Source organism: Brachycentrus maculatus, unplaced genomic scaffold (assembly GCF_059751285.1).
Source record: "Brachycentrus maculatus isolate JH-2025_06_01 unplaced genomic scaffold, ASM5975128v1 h1tg000158l, whole genome shotgun sequence".
In the NCBI taxonomy this organism is placed as follows: domain Eukaryota; kingdom Metazoa; phylum Arthropoda; class Insecta; order Trichoptera; family Brachycentridae; genus Brachycentrus; species Brachycentrus maculatus.
Genome location: NW_028280911.1, coordinates 790,538 through 813,888, shown reverse-complemented (window position 1 = coordinate 813,888; position 23,351 = coordinate 790,538). Strand labels below are relative to the sequence as shown.

General features: G+C 29.5%; 1 protein-coding gene across 2 annotated transcripts in view; it reads left to right on the top strand.

The window, feature by feature from the left end:
- Positions 1–21,957, top strand: part of LOC148308529 (uncharacterized) — a 42,841-nt gene extending 20,884 nt beyond the window's left edge. For both annotated transcript variants that reach the window (XM_088261567.1, XM_088261568.1), the window contains exons 3-4: positions 8,167–8,268; positions 21,883–21,957. In XM_088261567.1, coding sequence (XP_088117693.1) covers positions 8,167–8,268; positions 21,883–21,923 — 143 coding nt within the window. In that variant the 3' untranslated portion in view covers positions 21,924–21,957. The remainder of the gene's footprint in view (positions 1–8,166; positions 8,269–21,882) is intronic.
- The last annotated feature ends 1,394 nt before the right edge of the window (positions 21,958–23,351 follow it).

The window sequence follows — 23,351 nt, the reverse complement described above, 5'->3', positions numbered from 1 at the left end:
ACATGATCAATATCATTATTTCTTAAAGTTTATCGTGACACGTGTTTCGATAAATTCGGCATCATGATATACATATCTACAGGGCTAAGATAAACATTATCGATACAATTATGAAAGGTGTGTTTAAATGGTTTGGACATGTCGAACGATTGAGTGAAGAAAGAACGGTAAAACAAATTTATGATGGGAATGTAGTTAGAAACTAGAGCAGAGGAAGACCGGGGAAAATTTGTCATATACTTGAAAGTGGTCAGGTCAGGAATCGGAATAATTGGAGGATCCGAGTGTAATGATCAGCTAGCTCAGCTACCGCTCTGGAGGTCCCGGGTTCGATTCCTAGAAAGGGGGGTTTAAATAAATAAAAGTTATTTTTTTCACTCAAATGTTTATTCAATATTACCCTGGACTGGTACCTGAAACGAAGTGCTGATCACCTTTCCTTCATGTGTTAATGATCAAGATAACACTGCGTTTATATGATGCAGTGCCTTATGCACCATTAGTGTGCGAATAAGGGTTTGAAGAAGATAATGTATGAAGAGATGCAAGAATGTGGAATCAGCGAAGAATGTTTGTAAAGAAAGAGTAGTGTGGCGTTCTGATCTCTCTGTCTACTCCTACGGAAGTGGCGTGATGGTTAGTTAGTTAAAAATAATAAATTAAAAATACTCCTTTTTACTATTTTTTTTATTAAATTTCAACAGAGATCTAAAATCATACATTGTGAATTTCGCACAATCGTTCTTTACACATTTCAAGTAAACATATTCGCGAAGTGTGCTCTTTTTAAATATTGGATTTTGTAATATTTTAAAGCAAAAGTTTGGAATTAATGTAAAGTTGTAATTGGAAGGATTGTGGTTGTAATTGAGCAAGTATTGGGTTATTGTTCAAACAAGCGTGAACCATTAAATATACCATAAATGTTCTACACGCTACACGTACAGCGAACATTAATTGAACATTATTATGCGTGTAATTCCCAATATTATTAGGTCAGAAAAATATTACTTCATTTTAACAATAGTATGATAGTAAATATTACAGATTTTTTAACAAAGACACTTATTAAAAGAAACATATATTTACTCCTCAAACACCTCAACAAACCGTCACATGAATGTACTAAGTCATATGGAAGTAAATTTCTTTCAAATTCATGTATTTTGTTCGTAATATTTTTTACTTAAAAAAAATAAAAATATTTGTGTTTTTTTATTATTTACAAAAATACTTATTTTAGCAACTATATTCCGTCACTTATCAATTTGTCACAAGAAATAAAATTGTTGACTTCGCAGCTTTTAATTTGAAACAATAACAATTTTTTCAGTACAGATAATTTACTGTGAGTCTAAGCGTCTCATTATTAAATACAGGTATCAAATTGTGATATAGTGGGTTTAAACCCAGAAACTCTGATTCAAGAGTCCGCGACACTAACCACGGGACCACAACCCGACGCTATCATTTTTGATACTGCCCTTTGTTATTATTAAATGAAAAATTTCTTACTTAAGCTATTACATTTATTATCACAGCTCTAAGAATTTATCTAGTATTAAAATTATATCTCTTTCGAAAATCTTACGGAAGCTTAAGACTAAATTACGAATATAGAAAACTCAACTTTTTGATTTCCAATTTTTAAACAACTTTCGCATCCAATGATTAATAGAGCACTATATCTAATTAATGCGATGCTAAATTGATCGTTAATTATTTGAAGGTGATCAATCCTGTCATTCAATTTAGTAATATTGAATAAATATTACAATATTTTAACCCCCCTGAGAATCGCACCCAAGACCTCTAGCATATAAAAAAAATTATTGAGGGATCTATGATAATTTGAACCGAGCTGTTTACTTACCTATAAATTGTCCGAATGATTTACGTGGGCCAACGCGTCTAAAAATAGTCAGATCCTCAAAGAAACCGGTTAATTAGAAATCAATATATTTATAATGCAATTTTTATTGATTTGCAAGTATATCGGCCGTAACAAGCCCGCTATTTAGTGGGTGAGTAGCCTGCTTCAGGTACAGAGTAAACAATTGAGAACACTGCTTTTAAGTCGATTGTTCTTGAATTTTTTGTACTCTCGATTGTATGAGCGTAACATTTGAGGCCACCAGAGCATGACTTAGACGACCAGCGTCAGCGCCCAACACCTCAGTGAAACCGAAAGTAATTGAGACCATGTGGATACAGTTAGGCAATGCCTGCTACAGCAATACATTTCCTCCGATTCGCACGTAACAAAGTGCTGAATATTGAATTGGCGGTAGGAAATAGCATCGAATTATCTTATCGCCGATTTTATAGCTTAATTAATATAAATTAGCGGTTTTTTCGCAAGAATCGTGTAGGATACGTAAATAAAGAGGCGTGGCTGTCTTAAACGGCATTTCGCATTAACACGCAAAAAATTAGCGATGGTATGATTTTGATCGTAGCCGTGACTAATGGATTAATTTCGAATATGCAAACACAGAGATACTCATCATTTCAATTTAGCCTTAAGCAAAACGAGATATTTTTTCTGGTTGTTAAACGTAGAGGTAGGTACTCAATGTTTTTATCAGTCTCTAAACTAGAAGTAGTTTTAAATGCGATTGATAAAGCGTGAAGGCAATTATTTAGTCTATGCTCAAATTATACTGAATGTATAATGTGTTTAAGTATATGAACAACTAGCGGTGTTTAATTATGATGGTAGTACAAAAAACATAAACTTATTTAAAAATACACTGTGTGTAGCAAAGATCGTTATTGGGGAATAATTTTGTGGAATAATATGGTGATTGAAATGTAAATATATTACATACACTCGTTTAAGACCACTTTTGAGTTTATTAATGTAACCACGACTGATTTCGAGAACAACAGATGTTCTCATTAATAGGTAAAACTATAAAACTCACAATTAAAAACCAAAAAATATGTTTTATAAGTTAAAATATAAAAAATACAAGTTAATTACATATTAGATGACTAATTTTGTTATACGTCAAGAAGTATCCACGATCAATAACAATTTTATTATTTCGCAATGACAATAAAAATAAGAGTTAAAAATTAGTTATATTCTATTACAATCTCTGTTTCAGTGGAGAATGCATAATTTTTATAGTAAATTAAATGTTAATTGAATGAAATAAACGTCTGAAAAATGCACAAAAACATACGATAATAGCAAAAGCCATTGACAATGGTGTCTCTACTCTTTAAGCTAATCGATCGAACTTTTCTACTTTTTTTCGTTTAAAAATCCTGCAAATGCATCCTTTTAATCACACTTTTTTACGATTATTTCTTACTTTTCAATAAATTATTAATTATTTCTTAATTCTTTTTATATCAATAATCCTACTTATTGGCTTTTTATTTGGAGCATTCTTTGAGTACCTTGTATCATTCTATGGTATATGCAAAACAGGTACTTAACGCACATCTCCATCACTGTTGATCTATTGTAGTTTAACGTTTTTAATTTGATAAGAAATCGCGATAATTCATTGAATAAACCACTTAATTCATTGAAAAAGAGGTGCGTCAGATACTCAAATATTATACTTACAAATATACTAGTATGTATATAGGGTGGTATCACAGGCCCACGCCCATTTAAACACGTAATAATAACAATATAACGACCTTCACATAATAATTACGTGGTCAGCAGTGATTTCTTCAAGCAAGCGTAGAATTATCACAGTTCATACTTGATCTTAGTGAATACGAAGGTTGGCATCTGGTATTATTAAATAATATTGAAGCATAACTAGATATGATTGCATACTTTGGGTAGCTGTCATTACCTCTTATTTTCACGTGTTACATACCTCTTGACGTATTAACTAGATTTGTTAGAGAGAAATTTTAATTCTAAAAAATTCTAACTATGCAAATTTACAATTATGATTTATTTTCAAAATAAAAATATACATATATTAAAAACGCGAATTTTTAGTTACATATTTATTAATTATTTATTTAACCAGAGAAATATATTTGTAAAATATGTAAGAGAAATAAAAATGATATATTGATTTTCCGTTGAAAAATCCATAAAATATTTTAACAGATAATCACGAAGACAAAAATAATTCGGTTAGTAAATTATAATAATAAAATGGAGAAAAATATTGGCGTACAGTTCATGCCAAAAAATATCATAATAATAACATGAATACAAATATATAACAAAAAATTAAAATAAGCATATTTGAATTTTTTGTTATATTTTTTTCCTTTGTCAGTTCTACGTAAGGCACAACTTTCTTGTCACGATGTTGCTCATATTAGTAGAGCAATACTGCTATATATTAATAAATGTAATAATATTAAGGTAAACACCTTACTCATAGAAAGGTCACTCTTTTAGTTACTGACCTATTAGTGCAGGGTGACCAAACCTTTGCGACCAGTTTTTCAATTTATAGGGCGCTGTCTACCACTATTGCATGTGTAAATGCCTAGAATAAGTTTAAAGATTGTGAAATAAACGCAGGCAAGACATAAACCTAGTTAATTTTAAGCTATTTCAAAAAGTAAAAATAATTATTTGAATCAATAAAGCGATTAGTTTTTAAATGAAACAAAATACTTTATTTTCTTAGTTTTAAAAAACTGTACCCGGCTACGCTTTGCTTTGGCTTAGTCTTTTTAAATGGAATTTAAATCGAAAGAAAAAAGAAGACATGCTTTTGAAATATGGTTGATTTCACAATGCTTGTAAAGTAATGAAAATATAAAAAAAATCTATGAAACAACATTGCAATCAAACAGCTGTCAAGAAGCACGCCATCTACCATGATCAATGTAAAGTATTGAGCATGTTGCTATAACATTTAGCAGATGGCGCTGCCACTGTGGTAAACTTAGTACACTCAAAAATCAGTGTTTGATTTAACATTTCATACATAAATCAAAATGGAGTACTGCTAATTAAACGCCAAATCCATAAATTAAAAACATAATTTAACCTGTTAAAAATGTAATAAAGCAAGCATTTATTAAAATGCAAAGATTTGTCCCAATTTTAAGGCAATTGGTGAATAACTTTAGGAGATTAAGATTTTGAACAAAAGTACATTATTTTTTATTAACATAGATATATTAACACAAGCGCATTATTAGAATGCAACGATGTATCAATTTTTTAACGTTAAAATTACGGTATGCTCAAAAAAATATAAAAATATTTTAGATCTACCCACCTCTATTGTCAATACCAAGTCCATTTATGAACAGCTCTATGAATCAGATGGCAGGCAGTCTACTGCATTCGGCGCTTTGGCCACCCTTGCATTAGCGCGCAGGAATATTAAAACTCGATGTTAAATAACACGTATAACATTATCAGAATGACATCGAATCGATTTTAATAAACATAAAACGGCGTTGTTTCGTACTGCTTGACATTAATTATTATAACCGAGTAAACCTAACCTATTTCGCTTCGTACGCACTTAACTAATATTAGACACAAGGTGAAATATCTTTGAAATAATTGTGAACTTAAGTACGACATCCTTCCAAGGCGATAATTAGCATACAAACTATGCCGAGTCTAGTGAAAAGCTCGCAGTAATAAGTTCCCTTCGGAATAATTAATAATATGTATGCAGCAAAGTAAATAAATTCGATTATTTGTACAAATAAGAGTAGCCGATATTTATTATACAATTAATTCTCTGACAATATAAGCCGATAATCAATTTATTTGACATATTTGCGTAATGCTAGCTTATATTACAAATCTGAATTAAACACGATATGTTTTCTGTGTAAGGAGTTTGTTCTACTTTATTTTAATTAATCCATTTGAAGACTTTGGGACAAAAACGATACAAAAAAGTCTGTAAACGTTATTATAAATATCTTACATACATCTCTTTAGCCTTTATTCGCACTCAATGGTGCATAAGGCATTTTATTGTATAGAAGGAATGTTATATTCGTGCTTCAGGTATTCATCCCTTCATCATAGTAAAGAACATGTATTTTTTATATTTAAATATCTGTCACATTATAAAATACAGAGAAAAAAAAACAATAATGGTTTTGTTCACAATCACTGTTCAAGCGACAAAGCAATCTTTCATATACTTATAAGTACGCCCCATATTATTTTTTTTTCATAAAAAAATTAGCATATAAAAAAATGGTGTACGCATGATAAATCAGATATCCTGTTTTATCAATGTTTTTTTTGTTAGTACATTAAAAGTTTAAAAAAAGTTTTTATTTGATGTAAATTATAGTCATTTCACTGCTGAATCAAGGAAGTGAACGTTTTTCCTTGATACACATTACTCATATAACTAAGTGTAATTATATTGAAAGAAAAATTTAAAGAAAAATACAGGTGATCTAAGTCCGGTCATTGTAACGACTTTTTGTGTTCATGTTTAATGGTTCTCAAAATATTGAAAGTATACAATACAAATACATTTTGCCAATAGAGAAATAAATATATATTTTAATTTGTACTTGACTGTATACAAGTAGTTTTATCTTTATTTCTAGAAACAGTTTATACATTCGTAATAAAAATAATCTTAATATGAGTATGTTGATGTAATATAAATTACAATATAATAAATAATTTTAAAATACATATGAGTAATGGCAAATTCATGTACTCTAAAAATTAATTGACTGTTAATGTATAAATTAAAATAATAGATTTACCATTATGAATTAAGGCATTGAAGTAAATGAAATAATTTCATTAATTGATTCGGCATTCAGTTTATTATTTATTTTCAATTGAAATTTTACTTGGTTAATACCACTTTTTCTTGAAAATTATTATGATACGTGTTTCGATACACTCAGCATCATTGTGATAATGATGCTAAATGATTTCAAGAAACATCAAATAAATTTTTAATTTAGAAAGTAAACTTTCAGTTACTGTTGACAATATAATATGTAAAAAGTTATCGTTAAATGTTTGAAAATTATATTTTGAATAATAAAATTGATTTTATTCATCATGTATTTATTTGAGAGTCTTTGATTTCAAAAGGCTTTTAACCTTGCATTTTTTGCCCCACGAAATTAATTGTCAATAATGTCTACAACAAGTTACATAAATGTATCAACCATAACAATACTTGTTTATTTTTTATTTTTTTATTTGCCTACGGTAAAAAATAAAACAGGCAATTAAACTACAGTACAATTAAATTGCAATTAAATACATGTATAAAAAATATGATAAAAAAAGAAACAAAGACAAAACAAAAAACGACTCAAAATTAAAATCATGTGTGTTTAAAACCGATTGACGGTATTTGTAGAATTTATAGGTAGGTAGATCAAATTTTAAGTCCAGGATACGGAACTTAAAGCTTTATAATTTAACTTATGACGAATGAAATATTTCAATACCGGATTTCAAATCCGGTACATGTAATATTTTGTATTATTATCTACGAGTAGTGATCAAGAAGTAGAACTCCTATTCAAACGTGTTAATTTTAACATTGTAGAGAATATCTTAGTAATTTGATACAAATTTTGATATGATAACCACGATTTTGAGTTTTAAATCATAAAATGTAATTTTCCACATGTGGTTTGAAAATTAATAGTATAACTTTGCTTATTGGTCATAAATGCGTAATTAATTATTTTATAATACTAAAAGTGAGACTGAGCTCTTAGAGAGAGATTTACACCCAATATTTATTGTTCATACTTAATTAATGTCATAACAGTTTTTTTTCTTTGTGATTTATATTTTTTTAAATTAACTTGTTTAAAAGGCATTTAATTTATTTTCTCTCACTCTCTCTTCTTCTTGGTGTAGGCCTTGTGGCCTGTTTTTTAAGAGGGAGTAGCCTCATGCGAGGTCGATTCTTAGCTGTCGATCCATCGCTTTGGTCGTCTACTTTGGGGTTGGCCATACAGTGCAATGTGGGGAGTCTGGATGGTTTCATTCTCCTTACTTGCGTATACCATTGTCTCCTTCATTGACTTCCCCAATTCGACCTAACGACATATTCGATCCCGCATATCTCCCTTATCCTGGTGTTTCTTATTTTGTCTCGTAGAATCTTGCCTGATTGCCCTTAGAATCCTCATTTCGTTTATTTTATTATTTTTTAAAAAAATATTATTATTAATGAATGATTCTCTTATTTCTAGGACCAGTCGTGTTCCCCCCCTCTCCCCCCGGCAACCCAGCCGAGAGCAGTGGAGTAATAGTTGGTGCTTCAGGGTACGGATTTGTACCCCCAAGCGCGCAAGGTAAAAACTAAGTAGATGAAAATAATAGAAAAATAATCCTTCCTTCAAACCGTGTATTTATTTCCTTTAAAATAGTCTCCTACTTGATCACACACCCTATAGTATTAAGCCTAACTTAATTGTGTAAATATAATAACCCTCCCTTATTAGATCACAAAAAGGCGACTTTGTTTAAATGTCTGCCATTGTACCTGATTGAGGAATAATTGTGTTAGCGAAATTGTGTATCGAACTGTATATTGAAAATTATTGCATCAAAACCCGAGTAAAGTCAACAAAGTCTAACAGCAAAGAAAATTATAATAAAATTTTATCTATCTCTTTTTTACTCATTAGATTTCAGTACCCTGAGTGCTCGTAGATTGAATTATTGTTTTTTTCTTTGGCGAATGTCCCGACATTTTCAGTTTTCGGCATTTTATAAATGCTTTAATTTATTTTGTTTTTCTTGATGCATATGCAGCTTTTTCTGCAATGGGAATTGTTCTCGTTGTATGGATGTTAGGTTTACTTATGAATCAGTCATTTTTTAATTTATATCTTTGAGAATAAACGAGTCATGTTTTAGATTTAAGTAAACGATGTAATTAAATAAATGATACAATAAAATAAACTGTTTATTTCTTCCGAAAGTGGTGCAGGAGAAAGCGACTTATAATTCGAAGGAGATTACACAAAATGATTGATAATTCATTCATATTCTGAAAAACACATCAAAGCAAATATCAAAATGACTGGGAAAATAGTACTTGAGGAAGTTGGCCATATACAATGAAATACGGAAACATTTTTTGATACACATTTTACATAACTTCGGAGTTTCACCCTTACTTCCAGGAGTAATCATCAGAATGATAAGAATATGAAAAACCATTAAGATAGAAGTCATATTCATCACATTCTTCCGCAAATTTTCGTAACAAAATGTACTAAAAACTTATAAATTCTGTATGATAAACACAAACAATCAATTACTAAAAATAAATCATACATTTTAAAAGAGTCAACTTGTTTAAAACATACACAAAGACAAGAAAACGCAAACAAAACGGAAAAGATGAAGAAATACAATACCCGATTATTGAAAATAGTTATTTATTATTATTAAACATTTTGTACTTTGTTCTTTGACGGGCATGTCGCCAAGAGGAAATATCATCTAACCAACTTGAAGCGCACTAGTGATACTGGTTAAAGATGGAACCTCATGCAGTTGTTTGAAGTACTTGAAAACGACGATGAAAAAACACAAATTGCAATGTGAATGATCAAATAACTACAATATTGTATATTTATGAATAAATTGGTGATAATAAGGAAGGCAAAGGAAGCAGGATCAGGTAAGAAGTTGAAAGGGAAGAGGTAGTGGGACGAGAAAAGTATATGTTGAACAGATAGGGTTGATAGGATATATTGTTATATTTTTGGCGTTTCTTGAAGGTCATCAATGTACTGTTTTACAACAAAAAATGTCAAAGCACACTATTTACAGGTTTATCTGTATTATTTTAATTATATTACTAGTGAACTTTTGATAAATTGCTGAAAATATAAATAACCATATTAAATTGATTAAGTAGTTCATTTCTGAAGTTTTAGATATCTTTTAATGAACATGTTTACTGCACTAACACAAATAAACTGACAAAATGTGAGTAACGAACCAAGAAAAATACAAATATATGCAAAACAAAACGGCAGATGTAATTAGGTTAAGTAAATTGTTATTGAAATAAAGTAAAACCCCAAGCCCTAAAACCACCCTCCCTCCCGTGTTTTATTAGATTTGTTTTGGAATACAAACAATATCCCGTCCCATATATGGGCGAATCTAATAGAAGTACTCTTTACAAAGTAAAATGGACCCCATTTTATACCTGATATGATGAGCCCGCCCTATTATGTTATAAAATGTGACGTGTGGGGTGGTCCATTCCGCTAATCAAATAAAAATGAATCTGGGTGCTTTCGGCCGGTATCTTGGCAACGCTACTCCAGAATTACAAAGGACAAATAATATAATCAAAATTCTACGCTTCTATACACTGAATTGTTACCAGTGATGTTGACATGGTTTATATTAAAATATATCGTATTTCGTAATATCTGAAACGCAATTTTGACGATAATAACTTTGGATACTTTATATGCCGCCATTTTCGTAAAATACTACCTCAAAGGTGCTTCATTGAATATGTTAATATACCTACTGAAAATTATAAACCAAAATTGCTATATTTAAGACACATACCTATCTCAGCGCACACTACCTTATATTCATACTATTATTTTAGTAAAGAGATATTATTTTAGTAAATATTATTTTAGTAATATATTATTTTAGTAAAGAGTTCTCATATCGAAATTTTGCAAAGGTTATTTATTATGCAAAAAATTGCAATGTAACAAATTAAATGCAGATAAAAATATGAATACTAAATTGTACTTAAGATTTAAACTTTAAAGAAAAAACATTTTTTCTAGAACTGCATTTAGTATAGTAAAACAACAACTTAACAGTTTTTTTTCCACGTAAAAAACGTAGAAAACTATAAATTCGTTGTTTTATCATATAATAAATTGTATATAATTTTATTAAACGATTCGGCAGTCACTGTGTGGTAAAATCTATTGATTTTTAATTTAAGTTTTACTTATTAAATACCTCTTTTTCTTAACATCTACTGTGACACGTGTTTCATGACACTGAAATACGTGTCACAGTAGATGTTAAAAAATAGTTGTATTTACGAAGTATGTAAAACTTTAATTAAAAATAAATTGTATGTACATAGAACATGGTTTTATTCATTACTAGCTGCACCCGGCTACGCATTATTTACCTCAATGGCAGTGCCATCTATTAAACGTAACATAAAAATATCCAATATTAAAAATACTTATGGTATACAGCATGCTTCTTGATAGCTGCTGAAATATTATATCCCCAAAATCATTATGAAATTGAACATATTTAAAATGCGTGCTTTCTATTTGATTTTTTTTCAAATTGAGCAGATTTAACCATAGAAGCCCGTAGCAGGGTTTAGTTAGTTCTAAATAAGAATCTTACACCTTTTGTAAATACAATATATTATACAATGTGGCTGCCAGACTAATTCATAGTTAATTTTATCGCTACGAATTTCTAAACTCGCACTTTCTTCAAACACTTTATGGTTTGTTAGTCTTCTTACTAGATTTAATGCATGGAATGTCTTTGAGTATTTCTCTTTCTGTTTATTCTACTAATTGTTGTATTATTTTTGTTAAGTGCTCATTAAGTGCCAAATAAGCCTTACGAAAATTTTTAACAAAAATGTAATATTAGTTAAAAACATGTAACATATTTTTGCACACACAATAATTTTTGTAATATATTTTCTAAAATAAATAATCAATAACAATGTATGTAATAACAAACTAACTCACTAACCATTACGCTGCTTCTCCATAGAGGTAGGCAGAGAGGATAGTTCGCAAAACTCCTTTGCCATGTTTCTCTTGTTCTACGTCCATAAATCTCATCATATACTCAAACTGATTATTCTATCTAAATAGGAATACAAAATGAGAGTAAATGCTGATAAACAGTAGTGTCAAGAAGCACTCTGTCAGCCATGATCAATGTTAAGTATTCTCTGCATTGCTATTAAATTAAACAGATATCGCTGCCATCAAGGTTTTAAAACATTGTACACGAGTCACTAGAATTTCCACTAGTGACATCTATTGGTAAGACAAAGAAGTTTTTTTATTGAGCAAAAACTTATATTTGTATGTGGGGTCCGAATCCTGGATTATAATCACGTACATGTAAAACGCCAGTAAATTTCCTTTTCATTTTTATTATTTTAGCTTTTAATTTCATCAGATTATTTATTAACAACATTTTGAGTATGTCCAAATAATTGTTCACAAATCTGAATTATCTCCAATTAAAGGGTTTATTTATCATATTTTATTTTGACATCTCAAATATAAAAGTTTTTGCTCAGTAAAATAAAAACATCTTTGTCTCACCAGTAAAAATAAAAATAAATGTGAAACGAACTCCCTCTTTAAACACAAGTATCTACTTTATTAGAGAGGTGGAAACGTTATATATAAGATGTTCTGTATATTTACCTATTTTGTATTTCAAAAATGTATTTTTGTAAAAAAAAAAAAAAATAAATAAAAATAGATGTCACTAGTGAAAATTACAGCTTTTCTCGTTCAATGTTTCAAAACTTCGATGGCAGCGATATCTGTTGAATTTAATAGCAATGCAGTGAATACTTAACATTGATCATGGCTTCTTATACAATGTTTCAAAATTGGATTATATATATATATATATATATATATATATATATATATATATATATATATATATATATATATATATATATATATATATATATATATATATATATATATATATATATATATATATATATATATATATATATATATATATATATATATATATATATATATATATATATATATATATATATATATATATATATATATATAAATATATATATATAATTTCCAAGAATTTGAGTAGTATGGTTGTCAATCATGGGTAGAATCAATCATGGGTGAATGTTACACGTGTAAAGTGATCGCTTGAACCAGCGTATGACGGTTGTAAGCCCTTATAATGCCCATACTTGCATATTCTTCTTCATCTATGTATGTTGAAATTGCAAATATAATGTAAAAAATATGTTTTTCTCAATGCAAGCTATGTTTATGGACACATACAAACGTTGAAAATATTTACAATCAATAAACACAAAAATGCGTAGATATTGTTTGATTATGTTCCCCCTCTGTTTTTACTCAATGGGTCAGTTTGATATTGAATGAGATTTCAATTGGAATTACTCATCCTTTTGGATATGAGGAATGTGAATACCTCTCCAGTTTATTAAATTTCGCAGATAACTTCACATACAACATATTGTATTACTATGCAGGAAAGGTTTTTATCTACCTTTACCGATATTTAGCTGGGTAAACATTTTTTATGATTTAAATATAATCGAATCTGGGCCCACCAGCCTGGTAACTAAACACGCTAACCATAACACTACGGAGGCTCATAATTCCCAATTTTAGGAAATACGAATACTAGGTCCGTGTAATTATAAGGAATACCAATAGTACCACGTTGTACTGAAACAGCGTCAATCGGTACAGGTTTATCAGTGTTCATCTCTCTATACAATCGCGTATATTTGTGGTATGGCACTAGATACCTGGAAAAATTATATCTTGAAGTCAAAAAAAATATCTCAAAGTCCTTACGACCCCTAAATTCTTAAGGAGAAATTACATAAAAAAAGAGTTATTATTTATTGATTCATCATTGACTTTGTGGAATGACGTTGATTGTTTTTCACTTGTAATAAACCACTTAATAAGTTTTGTTTTTAAAAATTTTGCTCGTTAGTTTTAATTTTCACTTATAGATGAAAACATCTGTTAGTTTTCGAAACTTGTCGTGTATATTAAAATGAAACTCATTATGTGGTTTATAACATTTTTTAAAAATAATTACTATAGGGTAGGCTAATAATTATTGTTTGAATGAATATCTAACATCTATTTGATATTTTAAATTTCACTTGCTACACCACTTTTTCTTAAAATCTTTTGTGACACGTATTTCGATGCATTCCACGTCATTTTGAAACACCGAGTAAAAATTCAATTAAAAAGGGATATATATATATATATATATATATATATATATATATATATATATATATATATATATATATATATATATATATATATATATATATATATATATATATATAACCACAAACTGATTAGCGAATCAATAAATGCAATTAATTTGATAGGTTAAAACAGTACGGTTAATACATCTTCAAAAAGTAATAACATTTATGTATCAGAAAGTTTGTTTTACTCTTACATGACGACCCAAATTATAACATACTAGGTAATACTTAAGATAAATCAGCAGTAATGGATATGAAAGTTAAATTACAGTGTCTAAATATCAGATCATCTCATATATAGGTACGAGTATGTTTTTGAGTGTCGATTAAATTTTATGTAACAAAATTCCAATTACGCTTCATGTTATAAATCTAGGGCTTACGTACCTACATGTTGACATTGCACATTACATATTTCTCGGTGCGTTCAAGAGAAACTGATTTTTTTATATTTTTGATGTTTACCTACAACATAACGACTTTATTTCATATAGTCATTAAAATAAAATGATTGGTTGTTGATATAACTCGAAATTACTCACGGGCTTACATTCGTTTACTGATTTAATAGTTTCCCAAGAATATTCGCTATATGATCTATGTATTATGCTATAAACATACTTATATAAAAAATACAGGTAAAATAAACGTAAATATTTAAGCAAGTATCTAAACTACCGTACAAAGTTACAGAAAGTTATTATATAAATGCAGTTTTCTACGTTATCGAAGACAAACCCCAAGATTGCTTGTGGGCTTTATTTTGAGAGTTACAATGAAGTCATATTTATGTCGTATTGACATGTATCGTTGCAACAAATAAGAAGCAGATAAATCTAATCTTCCTCTTCTAACCCTTATCCGCACCCAACGGTCAATCACTCCTGCGCTTCAGGGACCAATCCAGAGTAATATTAAATAAATTTTAGAGTATAAAATCACTTATTTTTATTTATACCCCACCCGCTGGGAATTGAACCCGGGACCTCCAGTACAGTAGCTAAGCGTACTGACCATTACACCACGAAGACGAAAATATATAATATAATACATTTATAACATAACATAAAACATCATTCAGGACATAAACAAAATACAAATAAGTAGGTACATTTTGCCAATTTCTAAATACACTCATCCAAATTAACCAACGCCATTTGTCTAATTGAGCTTACACCGTAAAGCTCAACCCTTTTGTACATGAAATATATCTGAAAGTACTGATTAGCTTTCGAATCTACCCGGAGTACAGTACAGGCGAGCAGATTCGACTAATGGATGAAATATGATGCGGTCACAAAAAGCCCGCCAATGAATCGTATTCGCATTAAGAAGATTTGAATATCTGTGACAAAAAGCAAAGTGCCGATTCGGCGGAAAGCATGTCACAATCGTGACACGTGGGCTAACAGGGGCGTTGAAAGGGGTGGCGAATTCATATTTTTTGAAACGTTAGGGGTTGAAATTCTAAAATGTAGACATAGAAACCGTTGACGTATCATATACGCTGCAAACATGATGCATCTAGGTACTCATGTGAGTGGAATATAAAACGTTCGGAGAAATAATTCCATACAAAAATTTTGCATGCATATCTTTATATAAATTAATTTACCTGATAATTCAATTGATTTTTCTTTCCTATTTACAAATTATATTTCCCTCATATATTTGTTTTACTGTGTTTTTCTCACTCATACGTTCCACACGTCCAAACCACCTCAACACACCTTTCTTCATTTTATCGATAATGTTTACTACAGAATTGCAAATTGCATTATTTTTTATTTCACTATTCGGGCATCTATCACAGATCGTTTTGCCGCACATTCGTTAGAGATTGAATTTCGACTATATTCTGTTTACTTTCATCCATTTTTAGCCAACTCTTTGATGTATTTTGTATGTTTGTAAACATCTTCATAATTAAATATTTACTGTTGTTTTTTTAACTAAAAATATTTTGAGTGTGTCCAAATATTTGATTGAGCTCCACGGAGGGGTTATGATCAAGATGATAATGATATCTCTATATTACAACTTAAAACCATTTAATGATGAGTCGTAAGCCCTGTATATACCTTTTTTCCACATTCCCTTAATTTCTCAATAACGCTTTCTAAGTAACTTTTGATTCATTTTGTTTTATTTGATTCGAAAAAAATCCAAATTCTTTTTTAAAGTCAAATAATACAAAATAAATCAAAATTTATGAAGATGTTCAGAATTTAATAAAAAACTGAGGTTGCGTTGATGCTCAAATGGAAAGCTGGCATCTTTAATTTAATTCCCTTCTTTTGTTGATAATCATTATATAAATATCGATTTTTATAAATACACTTTGTTTCAGTTTTACAGCATTATTACAAATTCATTATAACAATTCAATTTAATTTTCAAACCCTCATCCGCACCCCAATGGTGCATAGGGCACTGCATTATATAAACACATTGTTATCTTGATCGTCAACTCGAAGGAAAGGTGATCAGCCCGCCGCTTCAGGTACCAGTCCAGGGTAATAATTTAATAAATATTAGAGTGAAAAAATCACTAATATTTAAATGAACCTCCCCTGGGAATCGAACCCGGGACCTCCAGAACTAACTATAACATCTCCATTATATTGAAATCCTTCATAAAAGCCCACTTAATTTTTTCCAATGAGAAAATTACCATATTATAATATTAGTTTTTATTGTTGACATTATGGTAGCTTAAAATATTTTTATTCAATTATGTTAAGCCAGGATAGAATGACGACAGTTGATTTCCAAAACCTGATTCAGTAAAATTGAATTAAGGCAGCTAGCGAAGGATGGAAATAGTTTGGAAGTGTCAGGAGTTAAGTGATAAAGGTCCAGAATCTTAAAGATGCGAAATTGAAGACCTCGATCATTCAAGATGTAAGGGGGGATTATAAGATAAGGGGGGGTAAACCATCCCTTAAAACAGTTCAACGCTCGTTTACAGGATTTAAATACAGAAAAGATATTCTTTTCGAACAATAAATTATTAATGGTAGTTTCTTTTTTAAATACATAAAATATATAAAAATTAATTTCATTTATTTTTTCGGCATTCATTTTGTGGTAAGACATGATGAAATTGTAAATGAGAAGACTTGTTTTTTAATACTTAAATCATATTTACTTTGACGACTAGTTTCAGAAGCTACAGATGCTTCCATTTATATGGGTCTAAATAAAGTTTAAATTTAATTATTCTTATATAAGCAATGATTTTTTAATGAGGATGTTTTGTCTGCTTTCACATTGTGAAGGCGTTTATCTTTCGATTCTATTCTAAGATTTTCAACTCTCATACTTATTAAATATTAACCTGGACGATGTATATTACCTGATGCGAGGGACTGATCACCTTGACTTCACGTAATTAACGTATCTAAATAACACTCGATCGATGAGATGCATTGCCTTATGCACCATTGGGTGAAGATAAGAGTAAGAAAAAGATCATAATTGCTGAAGTATAAATTAATGCAGGGAAAAAACGTATGCTACATTTTTATGTAAGCTTTTTAAAGGGAATTAATTTAAAAATAAATACATGTATGTACTTAGGACTTAAAGTTAAGTGTCTTTGTAAACATGGTGTATCCGTAAACCATATTGCCCAGTACAGTTATGAATGTCTACATTGATGGTTTTGCCCTAGTGATCGTAATTTGCCTGTAATTGGGATGGGCGGCCATAATTAATACCCAATAAGTTCATATAAACACTTTCATAAATAACCCTATAAACAAACGCTTAACTTCTCGCTAGTCACATTTATAAGTGATTTTTCCCTGGATTGAACTGGTATGGTGCGTAGATTATGCTTTCTACATAACGCGCATACTTCTTGCGGTGCCCACATATTGCATATAAGTACTCGTTATGAAACGAGAAAAGCTGCCCGGACTCTTTCACTCTAAGCTGGTAGCCTTGACATTAGCGTGTATAAAAAAAAAACATTTTTTATTATAATTATTAACTGTCTTTAATTAGTATGAATCGCGGGAAAAATCATCTCTACTTCCTGCAATTATCGATAAAAATGTAGGTACGTTACGTTCTTCCAATACATCATCCTGTGAACTTTAGGTTCGATTAAGTCAAAAAAACTTAAAAACGTAATTTTTGTTACGTTTTAACGAAGTACTCATAATTACTATTATTAATTTTTTAATTCTTTACTTTTAATTTTTGTAACATACAGTATAACGACCAATTTGGTTTGTAAAACGTCCGATTTGAGGTGAAAACTTTTAAAATGATTCGTTTACATTCAAAATATGAATTTCTTTATATTATACAAGAATTTCGATTGAAATCTTTTTGCCAGTATTAGCGATATTATATAGATATAAAGGCATAGCGTTTTCAATTATTAATTGACTTATTATTAATTAACTTAGGTATGCATCCATCTGTACCTTCGAGAACCTCTTCGTTAGTTCCATCCGATGTTACATTGTCCATACATTGTTTTGAATAAAATAAATTTTCTAGTCGAACTGATCTTACTAATGAGTGAGTTGAAGAGGGTGTTTGACGTACGCTGACCACCCCTCCATTATAATCCCCCCTCTGATCGCCTGTCCATCCCCTAACATGCCGGACAAGGGTGTATAATTTAAACCTACGCACAAATTGGCCATGAGAACAATGCAGGTAGAGCAAACCCTTCGAGTTTCAATAAGAAGGGGGGTGGAAGAGATAGCCACCGATAGTAATGTTTTAAGAATATTTCCAATACTTGTTCAAGCAACATAATTTTCATGTAATTAAATAAGTCGCATTTATTGAAAAACACAACTGTTATATAATAGGTTTTTAGCGTTTATCGTTAGTGGATTTGGTAGGCATGCTGGAAGTCCCTGATTTGAATCCCATGGGTGTCAAAATTAATATGAGTGATTCTTCACTACAACACTTATTTAATATTACCTAGGACTGGTATCTGGATGCAGTAATGATCACGCAGTTGTTAAATAAATCACAGCATCGATGCGATGCAGTGCCCTGAGCACCACTTGGTACAGATAAGGTTAAGAAGATGAAGAAAAAGTAATAAAATAATCACGAATCACACATTTTTGTTCACAAACGTGTTGACAACATATAATGAAATATTTGTTAGTTAAATGGGAAAGGGCTAATCTGTAAAAGCTTTTTGATGTTTTAGATAATTATGTAAAGCTTTTATTCAATTTAATTTTAAGGTTTTGACCTATCGCACAAAATTAATCACGATTTAACTAGTAGAGATCCTTTCGTATACTTTGAAGTATTCTTGCATGAAATTTCTTTTGGAACGTTAGATATTTTCAATGTTAATTATAAATGTTTATATGTATATGCAATATATGCATCTTCTTTATTCGACAACATACTGTTTTATGTTTGAGAAAAGTTTAATCTTTTAATTAACTTTTCCATTAAAAATCATAAGATTTTCAAAGTAGTGCTAATTATTAGTTTCCAATTTCCTTCGTCCTCGTCTCCACCACTCCTTAGTTGAATAACATAATCCCATACCGCGCTGAAAGTTCCCAAGTAAACCCTTCTGTGCGCTTATTAATTCAAACAATGAGAAGGGCCCTGTCCATCTCCAGATTCCTTGTTTGATTCAAAAGCTAAAATCTTCTCATTATTAGTCCATTGGTTTTGAGCAACTTGTTTAGGAACACGTTAAATGCAATTTGAAAATTACATGTTTTAATATATGAGACCAAAATATCGACTTCTGTTATAAAAACTTCATATCATAGATAAACATTTTTTTTTGACATCTCAGCATAGATAAAGAAGAATATACATATGTAAATCTGGATGTTAACAGGGCTGTTAACGACCTGTCATAAGCTGGTTGTAATTATCACTTTTTACACATGTACCATTCGCTATTCTGCTCGTGATTGACTATCACACTACTCGAATTTCGGAAATTATATTTATGTTTCAATAGACACCTTTGTTAAATTCAAGAGTGAAAGTAGTTTAAAAATTAGAAGAGAACTTCATAAAATGTATACGAGATTGTTCTCAAATTATTTTTTAAGTCTATGACAGCTCGAAAGCTCTTTTAATACCCAGACTATCATGTTCATCCTTTTCGATGGTGAGATTAAAAGTACAAATAGTTCGTAATTGGAGAGATACCCATATTTTTTAACAAATATTTCGACACTCCAAATATTGTGAATTTTTGTTGTTGTTCAATTAGACACATTTATAAGTTTTATTATAAAAGAGCTATTTATAAATAAACGGTGGAAGTGAATATATCTAGAATAGATTGTACCATTCGGCCATGTTATATTTGTATGTATAACTCATTTTCTTAAATAACATATTTATAAGTAAATATTGTAAAATATGCATTTGGCATGGGAAAACTTAGTGAGGGCACATTATTGTTATTTGTTATTTGTAATTATGCATAAGATGACAAAAAATCAGTGATTTATCACGAAAAAGGTTCACTGTAAATTGTCATTATTTTAAAATATTTTTTAAATCTAAGAATTTTATTTTATATAAAAATAAACTTTGTCACATACAAACATAAACAATAAATAATAAGTGTAAGTCCCTCTCCAAGAACAAAAGCTTAGTCTTTTTACCAAAAATAACTGCGTTATTAATTTTAAGATTGTAATGTAGAAATGTCTAGAAAATTACTTATATTATACAAAAAAACACTTGTAACTATTTTAAATATATAAAAAAAAATTAAAAAAGTTTTTGGATTAAGTTTGTTTTGCGTCGTCTGTTTGATTCGGTACGCAAGCCCAGGGGTGTAGTGAGATTTGCAATACTAACGTCTAATTAAGTGGTCGACTGCCCTTTGTTGGGTACTCACATTTTTCGGATGGACAGCTCTCGCACGTGCGACGGGAGAACTAAATTAATAATCTGTTCCCGTCTCCCACTAACAGATGGCGCCAGGTACTCATACGCTATGTACTCTGAATTCAAGTAATTATTCATTCACCCAGTCTTACATAGAGGAGAGTAGGCCAAATTATGTCCAAGTACTTACATATATAACATGTATGTACGTACTTTCCCTAAATGTCCATACAATCTATGTAGATCTAAGCCCTGTGGCTATTTACCAAAAACATTTTAATATACGTATTTATGTAAACATTAAAAAAGTTATGCAGCTTTATTTGTAAAAAATTGTATTATTTTTGACATCTCATTAAGGATGAAGAAAAATATGGAAGTCAGAGCATTTACGGGGCTGACGACCGTCATAGGCTCGTTTAGACTTCCATATTCTTCTTCATCTTTGATGAGATGTCAAAAATATTATGAAAATAACTCCTATAATTAGAGAGAATCCAGTATTTGGACACACTCAAATTGTTGTAAAAATTTAATTCAAATTTCACTTGGTTAATACCACTATTTCTTAAGACCTATTTTGAAACATGTTTGGATGCAATCCGTATCATTTTCGAACTTCGTATGTGTTTAAGACTACTTTCTGAGTTTATTGATACAAACTGTTTGTATTTTCACCTGTTGATGAGAACATCTTTAGTTGTCGAAACTAGTCGTGTTTACATTCATAAGGTCAAAAATGTGGTTTTTAACAAGTGTTTTTTTTATATTTATAAATGGAAACAATCCAAGCCTGTTGTATTTTTTGGATATATGTATATTGTAATATTTTTTAATATCTCTTCTTATGCAATTTCGATGTTGACCGTAGAACCACCAAGAAATTATGCTCAAATCACATATTTAAATCGTCAGACTATTTCCACAAATTTCGTTTCCCGATTTCAATTTTTTTTATGTTATCATTTTATTGACTTGTTGTATTTAACAAACTTTTTTTTGTTTGTTTCAGGTTTCTTCAGATACTACCACAACCAGTTCTACTACAAATAAGGACCTTCTTCACCTAGTTCACTAATAAATTATTCATATTACTGAGCGTGTAAATTATATAGGTAGTCAATAATATATCTTGATTCGTTCATAAAACTCTTATAAATTAATGATTGAATCCTTCACTATAAACATTTGAACAATATTAAACTTTAAAAAACTACGTGTTAAAGAACATTTAAAGTATGTATGAATGTATTTAAAAAAAAATCAAATCCTTATTCAAATTTAAGCTCTAATCGACACTAAAAAAATGTATTAAAATGTAGTCTTATAAAAATGGTATCTTTCTGTTTTTATTAATGATTTGTGAAAACATTTAAGAGAGACATTATTTAATCATTAAAAAAGTATAATTATTTATAAAAAAGTAAAAGTTATGGTACATTACTTATAAGAAAATGGTAAAAAAATAGTGTATTTCACCGGTTTAATACCACTTTTTGGCAAATACCTCTATTTGAAATTTAAATTGAAAATAGATCCACAATGTGACTGTCAAAACAATCAATATAAGAACTTTTATTGGTGGAAAAACATCAAAATCTTGCCTTAAGAACAAATTTTTGAAACATGTTCTTTACCGATAACTCAATGTGAGCCTTTAAAAAATTGTACAACCATACCCTGCTCTAAATTTAATTAATTTATTACTTTCTTCCAATTGAAAATGGGCCATGTAAGATTGTTTATTGAAAAAAATTCATAAAAAAATAGTTCATAAAATTATTTCATAAGAAAAACATTTTTTTGCGAATTTTGATCTCTGTCGAAAAAAAGTAAAAGCTTAGATTGCAATAAGGCCGCACATATTACAAATTCCTCGAAAAGTTTCACATTGAAACTTGCAAATGCTTGTTCAATTCTGAAAAAAACGAATTCAATTTAAAAAATAAAAAACATGTTTTTTCAACATTTTTTACAAGAAACTTTCATATTGTACATAAATACATTAATAATATTTCATATAAAAGAAAATAAAATCATTGAAATAAATATATTATTAAATCTAGCAGGTATTTTCAAATGTACATATATTCTTCATGAATAATGTGGAAATATTTAAAAAATGACTTCACATTAGCAGGTAGGTACCAACATGATCATGAATGTTTCAGACTAATTAAATACTAGCGAAACTTTCAAATAAGAGCTTTGTTTTGGAGTTTTTATGATATATTGTAAATTAATTTAATAATTGGATTGTTTAAAACCGTTTTATTCAAATATCTATTATTATATTGATGCACTGAATAAATAATTTATTTACAAATATACAGTTTATATTATCTTTTTTGTCTTTGAAGTGATATTTATTTTTTAAATTTGGAAATCTGAAATATATCCTTATAGTGATTCACATTATAAAAAATAAATTCAAAAAAGAAATGTTTTTATATTGTTTTTTTTTTGCAGCGTCGGATGTAA